This window comes from Dipodomys spectabilis, unplaced genomic scaffold (assembly GCF_019054845.1).
Source record: "Dipodomys spectabilis isolate Male_0828 unplaced genomic scaffold, ASM1905484v1 ptg000215l, whole genome shotgun sequence".
Taxonomy (NCBI): Eukaryota; Metazoa; Chordata; class Mammalia; order Rodentia; family Heteromyidae; genus Dipodomys; species Dipodomys spectabilis.
In genome coordinates this window covers 1,725,148-1,750,787 of record NW_024870892.1, presented here as the reverse complement: position 1 = coordinate 1,750,787, position 25,640 = coordinate 1,725,148, and the positions used below count along the sequence as shown (strand labels likewise).

The window sequence follows — 25,640 nt, the reverse complement described above, 5'->3', positions numbered from 1 at the left end:
TCATAGTATAAAAGTAATCTTTAGACTGGGTGCTGGTGGCCCATGTGTGTAATCCTAGCTACTCAGAGGCTGAGATCTGAGGTACACAGTTCAAAGCCAGCCCAGGTAGGAAAGGCTGTTAAACTCTTATCTCCAATTAATCACCAGAAAACTGGAAGTTCAAAAACTGTGGTTCAAAGTGGTAGCAAGCTAGCCTTGAGCAAAAGAGCTCAAGGACAGCGCCCAGGCCAACAACAACAACAACAAAAGTAATCTTTAAAACAAAAAGAACAGGCAAAAGAAATTAGAAAAATTGCTTATTATTTAATCCTTTCATCAAAAACCATTTTCTGAGTACAGTGTTATGACATTTGAATTATCTTCTAGAATGCCAGCAAGTATGATAACTTAAAAAAAAAAACTTGTATTGTCATTGGCCTATAGAAGATGCAGCTAAACCATGGCTGTCACCGTCATTAATTTGTTATCATTTCCCAAGTATTTTCCATAATGGATATTCTCCTAAGAACTTTTCATAAACTACTTCAATTATTCTTGCAACCCTCCTATGAGACATATTATCTCTATTCTATGGAGGAAATTGAAACGTCAATTGCTTAAGTAATCTCTAGAGTCACATGGCTAATAAATGGTAAATCTGGGATCAAGAGCAGACTGATTTATACTTGAATCTATTACTATTATGATCATTAATATGACTGCTTATCACTGACTGCTGTCAGTGTCACACCTGCACAGGGCACAGGTGATATAAAGGTCTGCCTGGATGACTCAGAGCCGCTACTCCATCAGTAGTCCATGCAGGGTGCTCCAATTCCACACTGCTCGAAACACTACACACCCTAGCGATACTGTGGTTTGCAGTGGGGACCTCCTGTGGACCTGGGGGCACCCCAGAGAATGAGGAGAACTCCTCCCCACTACCAGCACAACCTTGGGCACTCTCAAGAGCCCAGGCAAGCCAAACTGAGGGTATTGGAAAAAGTGAAAGTCACAGTGAGAATCTCAACCCCCACTGAAGAAAACCTACATCAGAGAATTGGCGCTCGTCTTCACAACAACGCCCAAAATGCATAAGGCCCAGTTCACCTTCCTATGGAAGGCCACTCTGGAGAGCAGGGCTGCAAGGAGGTATATGGGAAGTCACCTGTATACAACACTGCTCCAGGATGAGGCCCAGCCTTGGAGCCACCCTCTCTCATAGTTAACGTTTTCTTATATTCACATTCTACATGGAAAAATGGAAGGGAATTGTGGGGGGAAATGCACCCTATTTTTTCTCTCTATTCTCTATTTTTCACATCAATTTAAGAAATATTCAAAAGTCTACAGGAAATTTTTAAAAAGCACTAAAGCCTTACTCATTAGGGATAAAATAGACTTAGAAATACAGGTGGTGACAGTAGAGATGGGAGTACAACTGATTCAGAGAATAATTAACAGCAGCATGAACTAGGTGGTCACTGGTAACAAGACCAGGAGACATACACAGCAACCCCACCACATACCAGCCCTGCCCCAGTCTCCCTGGCCATAGCAATGCCATTCCCACTGTCCAAAAGGAAAGGAAACATGGAAATCCAACATCTTCCTGGGCAGAGCAGAGGAAAATATACCTGGAATTTCAAGCTAAGACATACTTTGCCACTGTATTAAATTCTATATTATCACTAGGTTATTAGTTTACAGATTTATCATTTATCATTATTATTTATCTATCCTTTATCATTATTTTATAGATAATGTATATTAAGGTTTAAAATAACTGCTAGAAACTAACTGAAGAACTGAATCACAAAGCACTTAGTAGGCTTTTAGTATAGGAAAGCAGCTGAGCTTCCTGCTGAGCTGAGAAGTTCAGCATGTTTTATTGTTAAGAACCATGAAGTGAGGGGCTGGGAAGGTGGCTCAGTGGTAGAGCACTTGCCTTGCATGCATGAGGCCCTGGGTGCGATTCCTCAGCATCACATAAGCAGAAAGAAAAAAGCCGGAAGTGGTGCTGTGGCTCAAGTGGTAGAGCGCTAGCCTAGAGCTGAAGAGCTGGGGGACAGAGCCCAGGCCCAGAGTTCAGGCCCCACAACCGGACCCCCACCCCCCAAAAAAAGAACCATGAAGTGAGTTGGATGCGGGTGGCTCTTGCCTGAAATCCTAGCTAGTTAGGAGGCTGGAATGTAAGGATCACAGTTCAAAGCCAGCCAGTGCATAAGTCCATGAGCCAATTATCTCCAATTTACCACCAAAAAGAGAGGAGAACTGTGGCTCAAGTGGTATTGCTAGCATTGAGCTCCAAGACCAGCATACACACAAAAAGAACTATGAAGTGACATTACAGTGTTGGTAACACAGAACAAAAAGGCTACCTACTCTCCAGGGACCCAGGGAAAAGTCAAGAAGATTAGGAGTTAAAATTCACAAGTATATGATGCTTTTGACCTGCGATGTACACACATTGTTTACTGAACTGAGATAGTGTATAAGTATTGTTTTTTAATTTTCCTTTTAAGTTTGCTGACATTCTCAATTCCAAACATTCAGGTACTATTGTATATTACTGGTATTTTACCTCTGGCATTGCTTCAAATAATGTTCTTCTCCGCTTCGTAAATTCTTTCATATCGGTCAAGATTTCATGCTTTACTTCTGGGGGCAGGCTGCTGAAGTCCTCAGATTCAATGTCTACTGCATGGGGATTATGGAAGAACTCCTCCTGCAGAGGGTGAAAGCAAATAAGAGGACCTTTGCATTCTCTACATACAGTTCTCCTCACCGACAGACACTATGTTTATATCATCAACAGTGGCATGCAATGCAGAGGCTAAGTACAGCAGCACAGAACCTGAGATGAGGGCTGGTATGAATAAACAGATCCACTCATGAAGGCATTCAGTATCTGTCTGTTGTCATTTCAAACTGCACATACCAGACATCAGGCCCCTCAAAGGCCCCTGAACACTGATGGCCTTGTTAAATAATGTCCCTATACTTAGGACTGAAGGAACACATTCAGTGAAGAATACAGATATATGTAAAGAATATATACATATATATATATATATGCAAACAAGGTAACAATCAGAAAATCAAGCAAGTTTTCTATTATAAGAGTGAATAGGCCGGGCGCTGGTGGCTCACGCCTGTAATCCTAGCTACTCAGGAGGCTGAGATCTGAGGATCACGGTTCAAAGCCAGCCCGGGCAAGAAAGACCCTGAGATTCCTATCTCCAATAAACCACCAGAAAACCGGAAGTGGCACTGTAGCTTAAGTGGTAGAGCGCTCGCCTTGAGCTGAAGAGCTGAGGGACAGCGCCCAGGCCCAGAGTTCAAGCCCCACGACCGACAAAAAAAAAAAAAAAAAAGAGTGAATAGGAAGAAAAAAAAGAACTGTCTGATAAATAGAAATATCCCTACTAGAAAGATGACCTATGTCAGGGCACCTGAGAAACATCAAAGAACCTAACTGGAGACAGAGCATTCTGTACTGAGGGGAGCAGGTACAAAGGCAGGAGGTAAGAATGAGACTCATATGATTAAACAATATTCACAATTCCCTTAATAAAAATTATATTTCTCTCTCTCTCTCTCTCTCTCTCTCTCTCACACACACACACACACACACACACATACACTACATCAACCTTATCCCTCTATTAGTCCAACTTTTTTTTTTTTTTTAATTTATTCTTTTGTCATGAACTGGGGCTTGAATTCAGGACCTGGGCACTGTCCCTAAGCTTTTCTGCTCAAGACTAGTGCTCTACCACTTTGAGCCACAGCTCTACTTCCACCTTTCTGGTGGTTAATTGGAGGTAAGAGTCTCATGGACTTTCCTTTCTGGGCTGGCTTCAAATTGTAATCCTCAGATCTCGGCCCCCTGAGTAGCTAGGATTACAGGCATAAGTCACTAGTACTCAGCTATCCATCTACCTTTTATGTGGAACTTTCCTAAGTGCCTACTGCCTCCTTAATATCATTCATTTTCATATCATTCATCTCAAATAACAGAATTCCAAAATTATCTAATTACCTGCAATGCTTGTTTCTGATCCATTCTTTCCTGCCATTGCTTCTCATCTTCCTCTTCTGAACTGCAAGTCAAGCACACATTACAACACCTGTAACAGATCTTAGTGACTACTTAAGATTTTCTCAGGCTCAAGCTGCTACTAACTTTAGAGACCACCAGAGTAAGAAGAGCAGGAACGTTTTGTCTTCCAGGGTCTAGCTGTCAACAGAGAATTAGCAATGACAGTGTGACCCCAAGATGTCTATCATAGGAAGGACTGGGTAGTTCAGTATGGAGAAACTTGTGAAAGCCTTCTGGAGTCTCCTCCAGTTACACTGGTTGGAGTCATCTGTAAGTACAGAGTGTAACTTTAGGAGCTACAGGAGGTTCATGGAGGATTTGCTCCAGGCAGAAAAACCAAGTTCTGTAATCACGTGGAAACCTATCTGGGGATGGCGTGAAGAAAAAGGGATAAGTTGGAGAAATGTGACTAAGGAGTTCAAAGTTCTCAAGAAATGATACACAAAGCCAGGCTTTGTGATATAAAACTTTAGTCTCCAAGGAGACTCCAAATCAAACTAGGGATCTTGGGACAAAGACGAACTATTGAGACTTTTGGTCTTCCACCTGCACTTCAAACACATGTTACTGACAAGTACCAGCCAGCTACCAGAAGAGGACTCCACAGAGAAGCAGGGAGACGTGGGAGAGAGGTTACAAGAGAGCCGCAGACAGGAGGTGCTGCAGGAGGTGCTGTGGAAGCACAGGGATCCTGTGGCAGGTAGCAAGGAGGACAACACAGGGGCTATTTCAGCCTGGAGGTGAAGAAGGAGCCCTCTACAGAGCACTGGGTGTGTGAGCACAGGGGGAAAAGTTATGTCTTCACAACTTATAAAACTCCAAAGCCAGCAGAAGCTTTACAGTGTAAAAAAGAACACTGAAGCCAGGCACTGGTGGCTCACCCTAACTACTCAGGAGGCTGTGATAGGAGGATCAAGATTCAAAGCCAGACTGAGCAGAAAAGTCCCCATGAGATTCTTATCTCCAATTAACCACTCAGAAACTGGAAGTAGAGCTATGGCTCAAAGTAGAGTACTACCCTTGAGCAAAAAGAGCTCAGGGACAGCACCCAGGCCCTGAGTTCAAGCCCTACAACCGACGAAAGCAGGAAAGAAGAAAAGGAAGAAAGGAGGGAAGGAAGAAAGGAAGAAAGGGAAGGAGGGTGAGAGGGAATACCAAAATCATATTCATCAATAAACAAGGAGTAAATTACAAAATAAAGTTTCATCTGTGAAAACTACTCTGCAGGATATAGAGAATAGGGCTTTTAATGTGCTAGCAAATTTCCATATGCTTCATCATGCAGGTAAGACATAATCTGTCTGAATATATCAATGGTTAAAGTAGTATTAAGTATTTAAATATTTACCTATGTTTATCTTCCTCTTGTAAAGGTGGCAGAACATAGATGTCATCTTCTCTTTGCACTTGTGTTAGACTGGGGAGTGCTTCATTTCTGAAAAGCACACATGACTATAAACAAGGATGATCAGAAAAAGCATCTGGATCACCCACACCCTTCCCACTGACTACACAGCCCACTCAAGGGCAGGGCCATTCCCCAAGGACCCTGGCTGGGCAGGCCCCCAACAGCCTAGAGGAAAGGGGACCTTGCTTGGCTCCACGGAGCCTTTGATCCAACATCAAGTACAGTCATAAGGAAGAGTTTTAGAGGCCAGGAGCTGTGACTCATTCCTGTAATCCCAGCTACATGGGAGGCATGGGTAGGAGGAGCGTGGTTCCAGGGCAGCCTGAATAAGAAGGGCAAGGCCCTAAGTGAGAAAGTAACAATAGTAAAAATGGAAGGGCTTTAAATTGACTTCTCAAACTACTGTAACTTTCCTCTTGCCTTTTGCTTTTGAAGGCAGTTTTGATAGCTTGTCTTTTCAAAAATGTTCTCAAGAGCTTCTCTGTGGTTTTCCTGGAGTCTCCAGCTGCCAAGTCCTTCCTGTGCCTTCTCTTTGCCTGTGAAGATCAAGGGTGAGACATCACTCCAGAGCCAGTTACAATGCTTCTGTGATGTTCCTGAGAACACTTCTGCGCTTGCTCCTCATGGCTGTCAATAAACACACCCCCAGGTACTGCCAGGATGAGGAGAGCAGAGTCTCCACTTTCTAGTCACAAGCACAGCAGGTGTGGGAGAGCACTCACTCACTTGCTTTTAAATGTCTTTGCTACTCTCCCTCCAAGAATCCCAAAACTACATGATAGTCAAGCAAATGTGTCCCCAAATGATTATTCCTTAAGCAAAACTTTATTCTAAAAGCAACTTCAGATGACATTATACAAACACATTACTTGTACGGAACTCTCTAAACTCTCAACAGTCAAATTACAATCAGAAGAAATTCTAAAATGGATAGAAATATCTTGTAGGAGTCAGGTGTTGGTGGCTCAGGCCTGCAATCCTAGCTACTCATGAGGCTGAGCTCTGAGGATCAAAGTTGGAAGTCAGCCCAGGCAGGAAAGTCCTTGAGACTCTCATCTCCAATTAAGCACCAAAAAGCCAGAAGCAGAGGTGTAGCAGAGGTGTAGTGCTTGAATGATAGCCTTAAGCCCAAAACTCAGGCCTAGGGTTTAAGCCCCAAGACTAGCCAATTATATATGAATATCCAACTAGATGCAAGCACCTGTCTATCAAGTGTGAGGCCCTGAGTTTAAAATCCCAGTATTTCTAATAAGAGAAAGAAAGAAAAGAGAAAAAAAATGTCTAGGAATAAATGAAGCAGTCTGTGCAAATGTCTGTGGAAACATCTATGTTTAACAGTTTGCATGAAATGCAGAAATAATCAAGACATCTTTTCTAATCCTTCCAAAAAGTACCTGAGATCTGAGGAAACTGAAACACTCAAGTATAGATACTTTGCAGAGGCAACAATGTCTCTGGTATCATAAATCCTAGCCTTCAGTTTACATGCTCACTTCTCTAGGATTACACAGTGCAGCAATATCTGCCTTTATAATAGAAAAAGGCCATGATCAATGTTTCTTCAACAGAGTAGTGTACCCATAAAAAAAAATGGGACAAATTTCTAAATGGGTACTACCATTGGAACTGCTTAAGCATTTAAAAAAAAAACAAAAAACAACACTTTCAGAACAATGAGACCTGATCTCATATTCTTATCTTCTGTCATTCCCCTCCTGGCAAACCCTGGTCATCACTAGCTACCATATGACCACTGCTTATTCCCAGAACCCAAATGGTATTTGAAAGAGAGCTTGCCATCACTGAGAACCACTACCTCACCCAGATGGAGACCTTTCCTAAAGAGCCTTTTGGATAATCATGAGAACACAACACTATCTCACTCAGATGGAGACTTTTCCGAAAGAGCCTTTTGAATAATCATGAGAGCTTTTTTTTTTTTTGGTCAGTCGTAGGGCTTGAACCCTGGGCCTAAGGTGCTGCCCCTGAGCAGTTCAGCTCAAGACAAGTGCTCTACCACTTGAGCCACAGCACCACTAATCATGAGAACTTTTCCATAATGTTCTGAGCAATGGTATAAATGTGAGCATTTAAACCTGGGGTGGGAATGTCTGGCCTGTGGCTATATAAGGCTGGGAAATCATTTAGTGCAGTGCAGGACAGTCACACAATGCCCATCAGTTACTTTTGTATGCACCAAGAATGATGTAAATATTCAAATGGCCCTTGGCAGAAATAAATTTTTACCACCCCTCACGTAAACAGACATTTCCAAAACTCAATTTTAAGAATTCTAGTAGTTTCAGTTAAAAGTTAATTTCATCACAATAGTGTGATATGCTCTCATAAATAAGTCTTCATTTTTTTTAAAGAAAAATTGTTTTGTTAAAGATGAACTTTTAAACAGCAGCTGAATTCAAATTGGCTATGTGTCAAAACCAAGTCCTGCGTTCTCCAGTCCTAAATAGAAAGTGTGACCAGGTGTCACTTACCAAAGTCTGTTTTTTCAGCAGTGGTGCATCCCCATCAAATACAAAAATAGGACGAATTCGAAAAAACAGGAGTTTGCAGAGCCGATGAAACAAAGTGAGGAGATGAGCGTTTTCTATTGAGTTCCCGTGGCGATCTCGGACTCCTTTGAGAGCTTGGTTCAACCAGATGCTAATATCTGAGAGGGCAGTTAAAGGATAACAACTCACGAGCTCACATTCTTAGCAGGTGGGGCATCAGGCACTGGAGGCTGAGCACACATCGGCAAAGAAATAGGGCATGTCTGGCCCTGATAGAATCTACTGAACACCAGCTAACTCTCTTTAATCTAGTTACTGCTTCACATATCCCTAATTTTAATAGACATACCCCTTTAAAAGTCTAATGGCAAGGAATTGCTTCTTAAAAAAAACAAACAACAAAAAAAAACTAGCTATCCAAAGACTTTTGGTAATCTGCCACAGATTTTCTGAATTACAGTTTAGCAAATCATTGCAAATCCCCTAAAATTTGTATTCTATTTCACCTAAGAATCCAGTTTTCAGAGTTCTCAAGATGGCGACGGGGCAGTAGGGAAACGCCACAGCTCTCTCCAACCAAAAAGAGAGTTCGAGTTCCAACCTTTAATCTCCCCAAGAGACCGACAACAACAAAAAGACGAACACTCAGAGAAAAACCAGAGGTGGAAAATAACAAAAAAAGAAAGAGAGGAAAAGAAGAATTTCAGAACAGAGAAGAGCGAAGACCCCTCCCCCAACCTTTACTGGCCGCGCGGCAGTGCGCCAAGCCGCCGGCCAGCCGGCCCGGCAGGGGCTGCCGGAGCCACAGAGACACAGGGGGCTGCTTGCAGATCACCAGGTACCGGATTGCAGAACAGCGGATCGCCAGGAACAGAGAAACCTACCAGCCGGGAGTCTCCAGGAGGATCCCACCCCACCCATCACTCTCCACCGGAGCGGAGAGGCTCCATCCCGCCAAAGCCGCCCGGCACCAGCAGCGCCACAAAGGGACCTGTCCGCAGACCACCCGCCCAATCGCGATCGCAACGACCCGGCGGGGGGCCGCCCAACCCAGCCCGCAACCACCCCAACTGAACTCGGACTGCAACAACAACTGACGGACTGCAACAACAACTGACGACCTACAGGGTGAGTACCCATCAGGGGACAGGGAATCCATCAAGGGAGACCAGAGCTGGAGGGAATCCCCAGACCCTGACCTAGACTCCCTACCCCAACACCCGGACCACAGGACCCACTAAAACTGGGAACTGTTCGAGAGCCCCACCAGCCGGTGGAGCACACTCTGCTGGCCAGGCCAGAGCAAGAGCGCCCCGGGAAGGGAGCTTAAATTCTCAAGCCAGGAACAGTGCCCCTGGGTCAAGACTACCAACAGTAGAAGAAATTTGAACTGTGTCCTCCAGGCTGCATAACCAAGGTGGTATACACATTAGCACAGGCCTAACGAGCGCGCTCCAGGCTGGGGCCGGAACCAGGCCAGGGGACCGGCGCCTGAACAAAGCAAAAAGGGTCAGAAGTGGGGCTGTGGCTCAAATGGTAGGGTGCCAGCCCTGAGCTGAAGAGCTGAGGGACAGCACCCAAACCTAGAGTTCAAGCCCACAACCAGCCCAAAACAAACAAACAAAAACACATCAGGAGCCCATAGCAGACTCCAGTATTTGGGAGAGTGCATCCAGAGCATCTGATCTTCCCAAGAGCACCCGCAGGAGCAAACACAAGCAGTCTAGGCTGCTCAACCCTTCCAAAGGCGGGAATTGCTACAGCAGAGAGCTGAGAATCCTAAGTGAATAGCAGCTGGAAATAGGCTCCCAACAGAATCCAGATCAGACACAGACTCTCTCTACCAATAGAGAATCAGCAACCAAGCAAAGACAGACACACCAAAACAAGATTGAAGAGCAGTCTCCTGAACCCCCATGCGAAAATCACAGAGAAAAATCACAAGGTTTACCACTACCCAGGACAGCAAGCTCACCTCAAAAGCCAGCAGCCACGCAGGGGAGAACCCCAGTGGGAGCAAAGCAGGAATGGAAGACAAAAACTACATCCAAGGGTTGCTGGAGGCAATGACTCAAGAAATAAAGCGAGAAATGGATCAGAAATTGAAAGAGCACAAGGATGAACTATCAAAAGATATACAGGATATCAAACAAAAATTGGATGCAAAAATAGAAGCTGCACAAACCTCAGTAAGAAGTGAGATAAACGCCAAATTAGAGGTAATGCATACTGATATCACCTCATTGAGAGGTGAGATCAGTACTCTGAGAACCAACATTGAATCCATAAAGGGATCCATTTCCACCATGCAAACCACAATAGAAGCCACGGTCAACAGAGTGAATGAAATGGAAGGTAGAGTGTCAGATACAGAAGACAGAATACACCAACTGGACCAAAAAGTGACAGATATGGAAAAATCACTCAAATTAAACCAAAGGGAAATTCAAGAGCAAGCAGATAATGCTAAAAAATTTAACCTTCGCATAATCGGAGTGGACGAAGGTGAGGAATTCCAGAGCAAGGGAATGCAACACCTATTTAACAAGATAGTCAATGAAAATTTTCCCCACCTCAAAAACGACCATCTTAACTACATCACAAAAGCTTATCGAACACCCAACAAGCAAGATCCCAGGAGAAACACTTCTAGGCACATAATAGTAACAATGATGGATCTGAATAATAAGGAAACAATCCTGCATGCAGCAAAAATGAAGAAGGAGCTATACTACAACGGGAAAAAAATTAGAATCACTGCAGATCTCTCCACACAAACAATGAATGCAAGAAAAGCCTGGGAAAGCACCATACGAGCCCTGAGAGCCAATAACTGCCAACCCAGACTGATATACCCGGCAAAGCTAGCATTCACATTCGATGGAGAACTGAAAACTTTTAATAGCAAAGAAAAACTAAATGAATACATAAACATTAAGCCAGCATTACAAAGAATTCTAAGAGGGGGGACACAACCTGAAGAAAGCAACCAGGAACTGGGACCTGCCCCAAACAGGCATTACTCAAAGTCTAACTGAGCAAGCACAGGAGGAAAGGAAAGAAGAAAAACTTAGGAAAACGGAATGGCAGGGACAACAATGCATCTCTCTATACTTTCTCTTAATATAAATGGGCTGAATTCGCCAATTAAAAGAAAACGAACTGAGGACTGGATCAGAAAACAAGACCCATCCATCTGTTGCCTTCAGGAGACCCACCTCTCAGCCAAACATACAAACAAACTCAGAGTGAAGGGGTGGAAAAGGATCTACCAATCAAATTCCCCCAATAAGAAAGCAGGTGTAGCTATCCTGATATCTGACAAAATAAACTTTTCATTAAAATCAGTACAGAAAGACAAGGACGGACATTACATATTAATAAAGGGAACAATCCAAGAGGAGGATATAACCATCATCAACTTATATGCCCCAAATATCGGTGCACCCAGATATGTTAAACAAATGCTCTCAAACTTACAGAATAAAATAGATCCCAATACGATAATACTAGGAGACTTTAACACGCCACTCTCACCAAAGGACAGGTCTACCAACCAGAGGATTGGCAAAGAAGCTACCGAATTAAGTGAGGCCATACTTCAAGCGGAATTAACTGACATCTACCGAGTATTTCACCCTAAAACAACACAGTACACATTCTTCTCAGCAGCTCATGGAACTTTCTCCAAAATAGACCATATCATAGTTCATTCAAGGAACTTAAGCAAATACAAAGGGATCGACATAATCCCCTGTATCCTATCTGACCACAGTGGAATCAAGCTAGCTCTCAATAACAAAGCATACCGCAGAAATTTCTCTAATACATGGAAATTGAACAGCACACTCCTTAACAAGGCCTGGGTAACAGAAGAGATCAGAGAAGAAATAAAGCATTTCCTACAACTCAATGAAAATGAAAACACCTCACAAAGAAACTTGTGGGACACAGCAAAAGCAGTCCTGAGGGGCAAATTTATTGCCCTCAGTGCCCACATCAAGAGAATGGAGACAGACCAAGTAAATAATCTCATGTTGCAACTAAAACAGCTAGAAAAACAAGAAAAAATGGGACCTAAAGCTACTAGACGAAGCCAGATAACCAAATTGAGAGCAGAGATTAACCAATTAGAAAATCAGAAAACCATAACCAAAATAAACCAAACAAAAAGCTGGTTCTTTGAAAAAATAAACAAAATTGATGGCCCGTTGGCAAGATTAATTAAAAAAAGAAGAGAGGAAACCCATATTAATAGGATTAGGGATGCCACGGGAAACATCACAACACGTACCCAAGATATCCAAACAATTCTAACAGACTACTTTCAAAAGCTATACTCTCTAAAGGAAGAAAATCTGGCGGAAATGGATGCATTTTTAGAGAAATACAAGTTACCCAAACTGAGCAAAGAAGAAGTTAACCAATTAAATAAGCCAATATCCTATAATGAGATACAGGAAGCTATCAAAAGTCTTCCAACAAAAAAAAGCCCAGGACCAGATGGATTCACAGCAGAATTCTATAAGACCTTTAAAGAAGAACTAATACCCATACTCCTCAAGCTCTTCAGAGAAACAGAGAAGGAGGGAGCTATCCCAAACTCATTCTACGAAGCCAATATCACACTCATCCCCAAACCAGGCAAAGACCCAACCAAAAAGGAGAATTACAGGCCAATCTCCTTGATGAACACAGATGCAAAGATCCTTAACAAGATTCTAGCTAACAGAATCCAGAAACACATAAAAAAAATAATACACTATGATCAGGTAGGCTTCATCCCAGAGACACAGGGATGGTTTAACATACGTAAGTCAATAAATGTAATCCAGCATATCAACAGAGCCAAGGTCAAGAATCACATGATTATCGCCACAGATGCAGAAAAGGCCTTTGATAAAATTCAACATTCATTCATGCTAAAAGCTCTGGAGAAAATAGGAATAGAAGGAACATTTCTAAAAACAATAAAAGCCATTTATGACAGACCAATAGCCAATATTATACTTAATGGGGAAAAGCTACAACCAATCCTCCTAAAAACAGGAACAAGGCAAGGATGTCCACTGTCTCCACTCCTCTTCAACATAGTCCTAGAACCCTTAGCCAGGGCAATAAGGCAAGAAAAAGACATTAAAGGGATCCGCATAGGGAAAGAAGAAGTGAAACTATCCCTTTTTGCAGACGACATGATACTATACCTCCACGATCCCAAAAACTCCATCCCCAAACTTTTAGAAATCATAAGTCACTTCGGCAAAATAGCAGGATACAAAATAAACCCACAAAAATCAGTTGCCTTCCTATACACTGATAACGCACAGGAAGAGAGGGAAATAAAGGGAGCAACCCCATTCACAATAACCTCCCAAAAAATAAAATATTTAGGAATTAACCTAACCAAAGATGTAAAAGAACTATTTAATGAGAACTATAAAAAGTTAAAGAAAGAAATTGCAGAAGACACTAGGAAATGGAAAGACCTCCCATGCTCCTGGATAGGCCGACTTAATATAGTAAAGATGGTGATACTTCCAAAATTAATATACAAATTCAATGCAATTCCTATTAAAATCCCAATGACGTACATCACTGAAATACAGAAAACAGTCCAAAAATTTATATGGAACAACAAAAGACCTAGAATAGCCAAAACAATTCTAGGGGATAAAGACAATATGGGAGGGCTATCCATGCCGAACTTCAAACTCTACTACAGAGCTATAATCACAAAGACAGCATGGTACTGGCACAAAAACAGACCCGAAGACCAATGGAACAGAATAGAAGATCCAGATATAAATCCACAGGCCTACAGCCAGCTGATATTCGACAAAGGAGCCAAAGACATACAATGGAAGAAACACAGCCTCTTCAACCGCTGGTGCTGGGAAAACTGGGCAGCCACATGCAGAAAACTAAAAGTGGACCCCAGCCTATCACCATGCACCAACATCAACTCAAAATGGATTAAAGACCTTAACATTAAACCTGAATCTCTGAAACTACTGCAGGACAGAGTAGGAGAGACACTTGAACTAATAGGCACAGGAAGGAACTTCCTGAACAGAGTCCCAGGGTCACAACAAGTTGGAGAGAGACTCGACAAATGGGACTACCTTAAAATAAAAAGCTTCTGCACAGCTAAATCTATCGCAACTAAGCTAGAAAGACAACCAACTAATTGGGAAAAAATATTTACCAGCAATATATCAGACAAGGGGTTAACATCCTGTATATACAGGGAACTCAAGAAACTAATCCCTCCCAAACCTAACAAACCAATTACTAAATGGGCAAGGGAACTAAAGAGGGACTTCTCAAATGAAGAAATAAAAATGGCAAAGAAACACATGAGGAAATGTTCATCATCCCTGGTGGTGAAGGAAATGCAAATAAAGACAACCCTGAGATACCACCTTACCCCAGTCAGAATGTCCCACATCCACAAATCAGCCAACGACAAATGCTGGAGGGGATGTGGAGAAAGAGGAACCCTATTACACTGCTGGTGGGAATGTACACTTATACAACCACTTTGGAAAGCAGTCTGGAGGGTCCTTAGAAAGCTAAAGATTGACCTCCCTTACGACCCAGTCATACCACTTCTAGGCATCTACCCTGAACAACAGGAACCAATATACAAGGACACGTGCACCTCCATGTTTATTGCAGCACTGTTCGCAATAGCTAGGATATGGAAACAACCTAGGTGCCCCACCACAGATGAATGGATCCAAAAATTGTGGTATCTATACACAATGGAATATTATGCAGCCATTAGAAATGACAAAATAATGGCATTTGCAGGGAAATGGATGGAGCTAGAAGGAATCATGTTGAGCGAGGTAAGCCAAGAACGAAGAGACAAACGGTACATGGTCTCCCTCATAAGTGGATGCTAAATCCAAAAGGTTAGTGATACGACAAAACTAACAGGACTTAAGAAACAAAGAACTCCCGCTCATCTGGTTGAACCACTACTAAATATCCTCATGCTGCTGATCACAAATATGGTATATAACATGTGAACACTGTTATATATTACAGACTGTGGTAGACAATTTGCTCCAGGGAAGTTAGAATGAACTTGTGACTTTGAAATTATGTAATCATTTAATCACAATCAAAAAAAAAAAAAAAAAGAACCTCGGGGAAGGGAGGGAGGGAGGGGATGGTAGGGGGAAAACAATGGAGGGGGTAACAATGTTCAAGAGGAAGTGTACTCATAACCTCACTCATGTAACTGTGACCCTCTGTATAGTAGCTTTACAATAAAAAAATAAAATAAATAAAAAAAAAAAAAAAAAAAAAAAAAAAAGAATCCAGTTTTCAAACATTTATCCTCATAAATCATCATGGACTTTATAAGAACACTTGTAGATAACAATTAAAATATTTTAAAAACATTCAAGCTTTGCAACAGGTTGTTTTGTTTTTACTTTTTCATTTGTTTGTGAGTCTTGGGGCTTGAACTCAGGAACTGGGCACCAATTAAATTATAAGCCAGGTACTGGTGGCTCACACCTGTCCTAGCTACTCAAGAGGCTGAGATCTGAAGATCAGTCTGAAGCCAGCCTGGGCAGGAAAGTCCGTGAGACTCTTCTCTCCAATTTACCACCAAAAAGCCCCAAGTAAAGCTAAGGCTCAAGTGACAGAGTGCTAGCCTTGTGCACAAAAGCTCAGAAACAGAGACCAGTCCAAGTTCAAGGCTAAGCTACACACCTACACACACACACACAACCTAGCTTATGGTACCTGTTTCCTAAAGTATCAGTTATTAAAAGCACAAATCTACAGGAATACCTCTAGTGATAACATAGTCACAAAGTATTACTAAAAGAAAAATAACTGGTTCCAAAACTATGTATCATGTAATTCAATAATACAAAAAAATAGAGGTCAGACATCAAAACATTAGCAGTGTTCTCTGCTAAAACTAGAGGTAAACTATATTTTCTTCTTGGCCTTTTCTCCAGTTTTTAAACTTTTCCTAATACTTTTTTCCCCCATAATGTATTTTGCCTTTGTCTACAGGAAAGAGCTACCCAGCACTCTGCTGGATGTCTTCTAGCTCTTCTCTCCTGTCTGTAGCATCTAGCAAGGCAACCCAACCCTCACACCACACCCAGAGTGGGAAAGCCAGTGAAACATGTCTGGGGACATGGCTCTAGTAGTAGAGCACTTGCCTAGAATGCATGAGGTGTTATCCCAGTGCTGGAAAGAAGTGGGAGGAGGAGAGGAAGGGAGGGAAGAAGGGAGGAAGGAAGGAAGGAAGGAGGGGAAGAGGGAGAGTAGAAAGGAAGGAGGGAGGGAAGGAGGGAGAAAAGGCAGGCAGGCAGGCAGGCAGGGAGGAGGGAGAGAGGTAGGAGGAAGCTTAGAGGTACAGGGCTCTTAGGAAGGCCTATCTGAAAAAGTAGCAGACATGAATGAACAGCAGAGATGGGGGATGAGATAGGGGATCCGTTGCCAGTGCTCTGGGACAAGAGCAACTTCCACTTGTGGCAGGAGGAATGGCAGGGCACGGTGCACACAAAGCAGCACCTACAGTCAATGGACATTTTCCAAAGGACTGTGACCTAAGAACAATCTGAGGCACATGTGAGGAAAAAAGATCCTAAGGAATGCAGCATGCGGTGGTTCACATACCTCAGGAAGCTGAGATATGAGGATTGTCATTCTAAACCAGTCCGAGTGTTCATGAGACTTTTATCTCCAATAAACTACCACCCCCAAAAAAAGATCTATAAGTGGAGCTCTGGCTCAAGTGGTAGAGCACTAGTCTGAGCAAAAGCTCAGCAACCTTAGCCTAGGCCCTAAGTTTAAAGTACCAGTATGGCACATGTGTGTGCACGCACACACACAATTCAAAACTCCTAAGGTTAAAATACTAAATAATGACTCATGCCTGTAATCCTAGCTACACAGGAAGATGAGATATGAAGATGTCAGTTTAAAGCCAGCCCTAGCAGAAAAGTCCATGAACCACCAAAAAAGCAGCAAGTGGAGCTGTGGCTCAAGTGGCAGAGCACTAGCATAGAACAAAAAAGCTCAGGGACATAGTCCAGGCCCTAAATTCAAACCCCAGGACTAGAACAAAATAAGTAAATCAAAAACCTAAAAAATAAAAATACTCAACCACGAAACTGATGAATCTTTTATTTTTTTTATTTAATCACAGATCGTGACAGTTCCCAGCTAAGGCTGAGTTACAGCTTGAAATTCTTGGAGAAGAAATACATTCAGCCAATATTTGTATACTTGACTTGTTTGATTTCAGTTTATAAAGCAATAACTGAATTTATCTGAAAACTAGAACAGATCTGCAGCAAAACCACATATAACTTTAGAGTTAAGACCCAAAGAACCCAAACATTTTTAAACAAAAAATCCATTTCCTTAGTTTTTAATTAGTGACTTAAAATGTAATCACTCTGCATTATAATGCATAATATCGAGCGAAATCTCCTAATACATGTAAGGGCATTTTTACAAATGTTAAAAATCCAAAAGAGAAAAACAAAGTTAAACGCTTCATTACAGATTGTTTGACCTAGCCTTTTAAATTGCACAAATAAACAAGAAACTCACTCGGCTACCTAGATCTTTATTTTACAGTTCCAGGAATGTAGATACTTTGTTAACAAGCAAAACAGTAAAATTTCAGGTGTCCCAATTACATGATTATCAAGGAAAAATCAAATAGACAAGTTATCAAATGTTACATGAAATTATCCCATCCCCAAATGGACCTCTTTGAGCTGTTTACAAATATAGTTTCTTGCCTCATAATTTGATATTGTTAAAAAAAAAAGCTGTTGATCCTTGTGTCATCTCAAGTGTTTTACAATTTCTTCATCTCTTATTAAGACTGTATCATTGAAAAAAAAAATCTTTTCTGGCTTTTTGTTTTCTTTTTTTTTTTTTTGGGTCCGGTTGTGGGGCCTGAACTCTGGGCCTGGGCGCTGTCCCTCAGCATTTCAGCTCAAGGCTAGCACTCTACCACTTGAGCCACAGTGCCACTTCTGGCTTTTTTCTTTTTGCTTATGTGGTGCTGAGGAATCGAACCCAGGGCCTCATGCATGCAAGGCAAGTGCTCTACCACTGAGCCACCTTCCCAGCCCTGCTTTTTGTTTTCTTGCTGTTGTTGCTGCTGCTTTGAGAGTCCATAACCAAGGATGGCTTCAAACTGATAACCTTCCTACCTCAGCCTCAGCCTGCAAAAGGTGGGGTTACAGGCATACCCCAAACGCCCAGCTAAAGAATGTTTTTCTTTCTTCAGCGCTGAAGATGGAACCTAGGGTCTCAAGCTTGCTAGACCAGTTGTCTGCTGCTGAGCTGCACAGGCAACCCCTCTGCTGAAGGTTTATGGTCCCTTTGCCTAACTAGTAAGTTCTCGAGATCTCTTATCGTGCAATGGTATCAGAAAGCCACTGGGGGACAGCCTAGCCCAGGTGCTTTTCCCAACTCAAAGTACCCTGCACAAAAACTTTAAAGTATTCATTACAGATCAACCTGAAGGTATTCTTGCCAAATGAAAATGATATCCTACATTTTTCTTAAAATTGTGTACATACTGGAGAACTCACTCCTGAGCTCACGGCTTCTTTGTGACACTCCCACACACTGCTGAGCGGCCTTCCTCCAGTGCTCAGAGAACGTCTATGACTTTCAGTCTCGTGTAAGGTACCAGCAGCTTCAGACACAGAACAGGCAACCAAAAAAAGAAAAAAAGTTACCTATGCCCCCTAAAAGAGTAAACACCTTTATACATAGTTATCCTTAAAGGGGGGGGGGGGGGGGGACTGTCGGCACGCTTCTCTGGCTGAGATCTTGAGGATTAAAGTGCACAAGCTTCACACGTCCAGTTAACCCCACGCGCACGCGCACACGGCCATTAAGTGGAGGTGTGACTTAAGTGGTGGGAGCGCCAGCCTTGAGAGGAAAAAGCTCAGGGACGACGCCCAGGCCCTGATTTCAAGCCCCAGCACTGGCACGGAAGAGGAGAGGGAGTTCAGACAGACAGCGAGGGAGGGAAGGAGGAGGGGAGGGAGACGGGGACAGACCAATTGAAGGAGGTCAGAGCTCAGACAGCAGGACAGTCAGGAAAGCCCGTGTGCGGACAAGCGGCGCCCGCGGAGGAGCACGACTCCATCCCGGGACACGCCCGCGCTCCTCCCCGTGCGCGGTGACCGGAAGCACGGAGGGGCGCCCGCCCGCAAAGCGCGGGGCCGGGGCGCTCGGTCGAGAGCGCGCGCGCGCACCCCGCACCCGCCCGGGCCGCGGCGTGGCCCTCCCCGCGCCCCGGGGCCCTCCCCGCCCGCGCCGCCGCCCTCCCCGCGCCCCGGGGCCCTCCCCGCCCGCGCCCCGGGGCCCTCCCCGCCCGCGCCCCGGGGCCCTCCCCGCCCGCGCCGCCGCCCTCCCCGCGCCCCGGGGCCCTCCCCGCCCGCGCCGCCGCCCTCCCCGCGCCCCGGGGCCCTCCCCGCCGGCGCCGCCGCCCTCCCCGCCCGCGCCGCCGCCCTCCCCGCGCCCCGGGGCCCTCCCCGCCGGCGCCGCCGCCCTCCCCGCCCGCGCCGCCGCCCTCCCCGCCCGCGCCGCCGCCCTCCCCGCCCGCGCCGCCGCCCTCCCCGCGCCCCGGGGCCCTCCCCGCGCCCCGGGGCCCTCCCCGCCGGCGCCGCCGCCCTCCCCCCGCCCCGGGGCCCTCCCCGCGCCCCGGGGCCCTCCCCCCCGGCGCCCCGCGAGCCGCAAGGATACCCACGGCCAGCACCTTGCCCTCCAGCGCCTCGGGGCTGACCGGCCGGCCCGCGCCCTCCAGCAGCCGCCACAGGCCCTGCACACCCATGGCGCCCGGGCCTCAGCCCCGCGCCGACGGGGCGCACCGCCGACCCCCACTCAGAACCGACGGGAAACAGCGCGGGCCCCGCGGCTTTCCGGAGGGAAAGGTATTGCACAGACGCCGGGAAGGCCAAAAGCCGGCCGGAAAGCGGGCGGCGCGCTTCCGGCTCGGCTCACTTCCGGGGAGGGAGACAGGACCGGAAGGCAGGAGACGGGCGGGAGGGCGGGGCCTGGCGCCCCGGAAGTGATTGGCGGTCCCGCCCAGTGCGGCACGTCAGCCTTGGGCTGCTCACTTCCGGGCTCCCAGAGACTGTTGCAAGTCTGTAAGCGTGCGAGTTGCAAAGTAGTAAAAAGGCATAGCTGTCGTGATCTGATGTAATGCACTCTCTAAATAGGTGGACAGACAGACAGATAGGATAACTGATATAGATGATAGTACCACTTAATATTAGATAGGACAAATGATATAGTGCTACTTAATATTAGAATAAATGATACAGATGATAGCGCCAAATACTTAGTATTAGGTAGATAGAGCTAAATAGATAATATAGATGGTAGTGCTACTTAATAATATTAGATAAGATAAATGATATAGATGATAGTACTAGATAATAGGATAAATGATATAGATGATAGCACTACTGAATATTAGAGATATAGATAAGATAGGATGAATGATATAGATGATAGTGCTAGATAATATTAAGACAAATGATATAGATGATAGAGCTACTTAATATTGGATAAGATAAATGATACAGATAGTGATACTTAGTAATATTAGAGATATAGATAGGATGAATGATATAGATGATAATGCTAGATAATATTAGGTAGGACAAATGATATAGATGATAGAGCTAGATACTTAATATTAGATAGGATAAATGATATAATGATAAATACTTAATAATATTAGAGATATAGATAAGATAGGATGAATGATATAGATGATAGCTCTACATACTTAATAATATTAGAGACAGAAACTTGCTTTTGGCAGTACTCAAGATTGAACTCAAGGCTGTACATCTGCTGAATGATCGATCTTTTTACCACTTTAGTCACACTCCATTGCTTTGAGTTTGTTTTTGAGATAGGATCTCCAACAGCCTTGGGCTGCAGTGCTGTTATCTCCCAAGTGGCTGGGATCACAGTCACATATCACCACTTCTGTCTTGTTTTGCTAGTGTCTCCCTTTTTTTTTTTTTTGGCCCTGGCTTACCAACCATGATCTTCCTGCCTCTGACTCCCAAGCAACAGTGATTATAAGCAATAGCCACATCATCCAGACCAATTTAACCCCCAAATAAGAGGTCCACAGTTCATTTACAATCAGGAAGTATTTCTTTCAATGTTCTTTAAAAGATGCTATTAAGGATCTAACAGTAAAGTACACATTTTTTGTATTACCACACTAGTGTTTTAATTTTGAGCATCAGGCTTGCTAGGCAGATACTTCACCACTTAAGCCACATCCCCAGCTGTTTTTGCCCCTTAGTTTTGATCATGATCTTCCTACACCTTCATCATTCTCCGCCCTTGTACCAGAGAAGACAGGAATGCAACACCACACCTAGCTTATTTGTTGAAAATGGAGTCTGTCAGCCAGCTGGACAAGCTTCCTAATCTCTGCTGCTGAGAGTTCAGAGGTTATATGCCCTAAACAGCACTTCTGTCTTTTAAACATGTGTTTTCTTATTCTTTCCCCTTTTCCCCATTTTGCCACTGACAAAATAAGCACAGAAATTCATTTTAACTTGTCCTAGAATAATACAGCTGACGGCAAAGCTAGCATTTCAAAACTCCGTTCTATCTACAGGCACTCCTAAGAAGTGTCAAACAAGAAATGAAAAAGGCCAGGCACCGGTGGCTCACACCTGTGATCTTGGCTACTCAGTAGAGGCTGATGTGAGGATCACAGTTTGAAACCAGCCTGGGCAGGAAAGTCTATGAGTCTCTTACAATCAATTAATCATCAAAAAAAAAAAAAAAAAAGAGGTGGAGCTGTGGCTCAAAAGAAGTAGCCTTGAGCAAATAAAGCTCAGGAACAGTGCCTAATGCCTGAGTTCAGGCCTAGAACTGGCAAAAAAAGAAAGAAAGAAAGAAAGAAAAAGAAATAGGACAGAAATGTTCTTCATTTTCAAAGAGAGGTCTGCAGAAACTTGCCTACACTCTTGCCCCAGACTGAAGCCTCACCTTCCTCTGAGTAACTGCCATATTGTAAGGCAGAGGTTTATGTGAGCATCTAGGTCAGGGCTGTTAAAAAAAAAAGTGATTATGACTGCATTCTCCTCTCCAACTTCCTCTCTTCATTGTCCTGACTCCCTCCCCTTGACCTCCCTCCAAACATCTTAGGTACCAGCTTCCTGGGATTCATTTTGTTGGACTGTGAGTTTGTTGTTCCTATAAGACCAGGATATAGAGGGAAGAGGTGGGCTTGAGGGGGATGGGTATAATACTGGCACTGATAATGAAGGATGAATTGCATTCATAAACTGTCATGTTGAATGGTAAACCCTATGAAACTAAAACATAAAACAATATTTTTAAAGAGCAATAAAAATTTATTACTTAGAATACTGGAATTGAAAAAACCCTGATTATCCCTGAACTCAACATCTTTTCTTTTTCTTTTTTTGTCAGTCATAGGGCTTGAACTCTGGGGTTGGATGCTGTCCTTCAGCTCTTCAGTTCAAGGCTAGTGCTCTACCACTTGACCCACAGTCCCACTTCTGGTTTTCTAGTGGCCTATTGGAGATAAGAATCTCAGGGACTTTCCTGCCTGGGCTGGCTGTGAACCGTGATCCTCAGATGACAGCCTCCTGAATAGCTAGGATTACAGGCGTGAGACACCGGTGCCCAGCTTCATGTTATTCTTTTATTTTATATTTTCTCCTTTCCTCTCTGCTCTTCCTACTTACCTCCTCTCTAAAATACTCCCACTAACTAACAATTATGTTTGAGCTACAAAAACGGAAACATTACTTGATTTGAGCTAATAAGAAATAGAGTCAATGTTCCATTTCCTACTATAAAGCTTAAAGAAATCTATAATGATCATCTTCACAATTATATAGTTTCATTCATTAAAAAATGCAATATTCATGCTGGTTTTTTTTTATAACACTAATTAGCAGAACAGGCAAAGTATCGTGTACTTTACACAAAATTGTAAGGGCACTCCATAACTAGAACAAAGGTTCAGGAACCACCACATAATTAAAAGTAGAAAACAAAATTTTATTTGATGAAAACTTTTTAAAAGTTCCAGTATGAAGTAACAAAAATCAACGACCTACAAATCTCTTCCAGTCCTTTGCATGCCAAGCAAAATATTCTCTTCAGAAAATGACCATTTTAGAATATATATCCCTTTCTGTAGGCTAGACATGTGTGAGTGGATAAATGGATATAAAATTCAGAGGGGGGGAAAAATGAAAATATTCTAAAAATAAAAATCTGAACCCTCTTCTTGAGGTGTATTGCGATATGGTAGCCAACATATTCAGCACCTTGTATTCCCTAAGTTAGTGACTGGAGCCCCAGAACCATCCCCAGAAAGGAAAGATCAAGAGATCCCACAAGTTTTTGAGTCACAAGTTGGCAGCAGAAGAAAAACCAACAACCACTGGAGAGGAGCACAAATGCATGAAACACACACTTGTGAAATTGTCAATACTTCAAAGAGCTAGTTATCTATATGGTTCAATAACTGCAACAGCTCACAGTTTAGGACAAAGAGAGCTGTCTTCTGAGTGGCCTGGGCATTCCTAACACATCTTAACAGTGCCATTGTTAACATGAGACTCCATGTAAGGGACTGGTCAGATACCAGAAAAGCTCACTGCACAGATTACCTTGTGTATAGAAACCTCTGATGCCACTTGTCCTTTGGCTATATCCCTAAAACAAGGTTTAATCTAAACTTATAGAAGAATGCTTCCGAAACCCAAGGGTCCTGTCAATATTTCACAGTAATATACCAAGTCAAGAATATCTGAATCCACACAGCAAGTCACCTGCACACACCACTAGAAAAGATCAGTTCCTTCCATCTTTCTCTTTTGCCTTTGTACTGAGAATCATGAAATGGTTGTTCAGGAAACAAATGGTGAGGCTAGCAATGATACTGCTGTACGTGAAAGACTACTATTCACAACATGATTATAAATGAGCTTTAAACCATGAGCAAACTTTAGAAATTTTACAGCCCTCATTTGTTTTTGTTTTTTAAGGGCAGACAGACAGTGCTTTACCTCTTGATCTTAGGAACAAAACTATCTGGAATAATAGGCCTAAGGATCAAATCATAAGAAATCACTTCATGCTTAAGTATTTCAAATCCTGACGCTGTTAAGTGAATTTGTGTTTGTATTAAGAAGCAGTTGTGATTTTTATCGGATTCTATGAAAAGTTCTGTCCAGATTGTTAATCTACTCTTAACTGTAAAAGGGTAATAATCTGTGCTTATCTGCCTATGCATCTGAATTCGCCATTCTGTCATAGTCCTATGCAAGCACATTGACTAGAGAACTACAAGGTTATGCTTTGTGCCACAAGGTCTGTCCTACTCATAGACTTAAAGAAATCTACTGACTCGAAGCAGTGCCGTTCAGGACGGTGATGTGATGTCACAACTGTCCAGCGTCCCGCCGTCAGTCATTCCCATCATAATCACTGTAGCCCTGGTAGCCGCTGTTCCTTCTCTCGTGGATGCTGGACATTTTCTTCCATGCCGAATCCTGATGGAAGCTGGCGCTGAAGGACCGGCCGAGACGCCCATGCTGCTTTCTGGAGATGTTGTCTTCACTCTCAGATTTGGCGATCCCCTGGGCAAGCACTGGAGGCTGTGATTCTTGTCTAATTGTGCCAAATGGAAAGTTCCAAAGGTCAAACCTTTGCCAGCTCAGTCTCTGGAAAGCTATGATGCAATGCAAATTCCCCCCAACCTGAGAGGAAAAAAGAAGAAGAAGAAAAGTTAAAGCAAATAAAGAAAAGCTGAGCTAGATGTGTGGCTATTGGGCGCTCTCACATTTTTACTCTTCTCTTGCCCCCAAACAGTATTTTTCTGTTCACTCCCCATCAGAGCACACTGTGCATGGTTTGCATCTTTCCTGACAGCTGCCTTTATAAACCATAACAGAGCCCTAAGGAGCCACATACCTCTCTCTACCCCATATGACTCTCCTCAACTCTACCCTGAACACACTGTCTAGAACAGATGCCAAATCAATTTTCCTCTCTCTCCTGTTCTTGCTATAGTCGTAGATCTATAGAACTGCCGCAGACGAACATCTACTCCATCCACACAACATATTTCCTTTTTGCTGAGGGACTTCCTGCAGCCTAATTGGTCCATATCGCTCTGGCCACTGAATAAAATTAATTTGGACTCAGTTGGGCTAAGACCATAGAGCAAGGCAGGCCAGCATCAGTTCAGTTCAGACTACACACCTGAAAGGGAAAGACACCAACAGAAGGGTAATAATCTTTAAGCAGTATAAAAGGAAAGACAAGAACAACACTGAGCCCATGTGAAGAGAAGAGAGATTACTAGCTACGGAGTACTGCTATCATTCCAATACCAGGAAGCATTCTCTATGCCACTAGGCTATTCTCCTTGCCTTTGAATTTTAAAGATAGTCCTCAACTGGTAAGATGAAATGAAAATGCCTTTGTATACCTAGGTAACAAAAAAAAGTCCTGTGTTCTTAAAATAATTTTAATAAGCAAGGGAACTAAGGAGAGACTTCTCAGAAGAAGAGGTAAGAATGTCAAAGAAACACATGAGGAG

The 25,640-nt window shown here is 43.5% G+C and overlaps 2 protein-coding genes across 5 annotated transcripts in view; both read right to left on the bottom strand.

Annotated features, from left to right (window-relative positions):
• The window catches only part of Ercc5 (ERCC excision repair 5, endonuclease), a 33,487-nt gene extending 13,511 nt beyond the window's left edge, over window positions 1–19,976 (bottom strand). The window contains exons 1-6 of the mRNA XM_042696999.1: window positions 19,760–19,976; window positions 7,985–8,160; window positions 5,913–6,028; window positions 5,433–5,519; window positions 4,025–4,085; window positions 2,564–2,707 (exon numbers count right to left, since the gene is read on the bottom strand). Of these exons, the coding sequence (XP_042552933.1) occupies window positions 2,564–2,707; window positions 4,025–4,085; window positions 5,433–5,519; window positions 5,913–6,028; window positions 7,985–8,160; window positions 19,760–19,847 (672 nt within the window). The 5' untranslated portion in view covers window positions 19,848–19,976. The remainder of the gene's footprint in view (window positions 1–2,563; window positions 2,708–4,024; window positions 4,086–5,432; window positions 5,520–5,912; window positions 6,029–7,984; window positions 8,161–19,759) is intronic.
• Window positions 19,977–23,065: 3,089 nt separating this feature from the next.
• The window catches only part of Bivm (basic, immunoglobulin-like variable motif containing), a 30,388-nt gene continuing 27,813 nt past the window's right edge, over window positions 23,066–25,640 (bottom strand). For all 4 annotated transcript variants that reach the window (XM_042697003.1, XM_042697000.1, XM_042697001.1 and 1 more), the window contains one exon: window positions 23,066–24,795. In XM_042697003.1, the coding sequence (XP_042552937.1) occupies window positions 24,502–24,795 (294 nt within the window). In that variant the 3' untranslated portion in view covers window positions 23,066–24,501. The remainder of the gene's footprint in view (window positions 24,796–25,640) is intronic.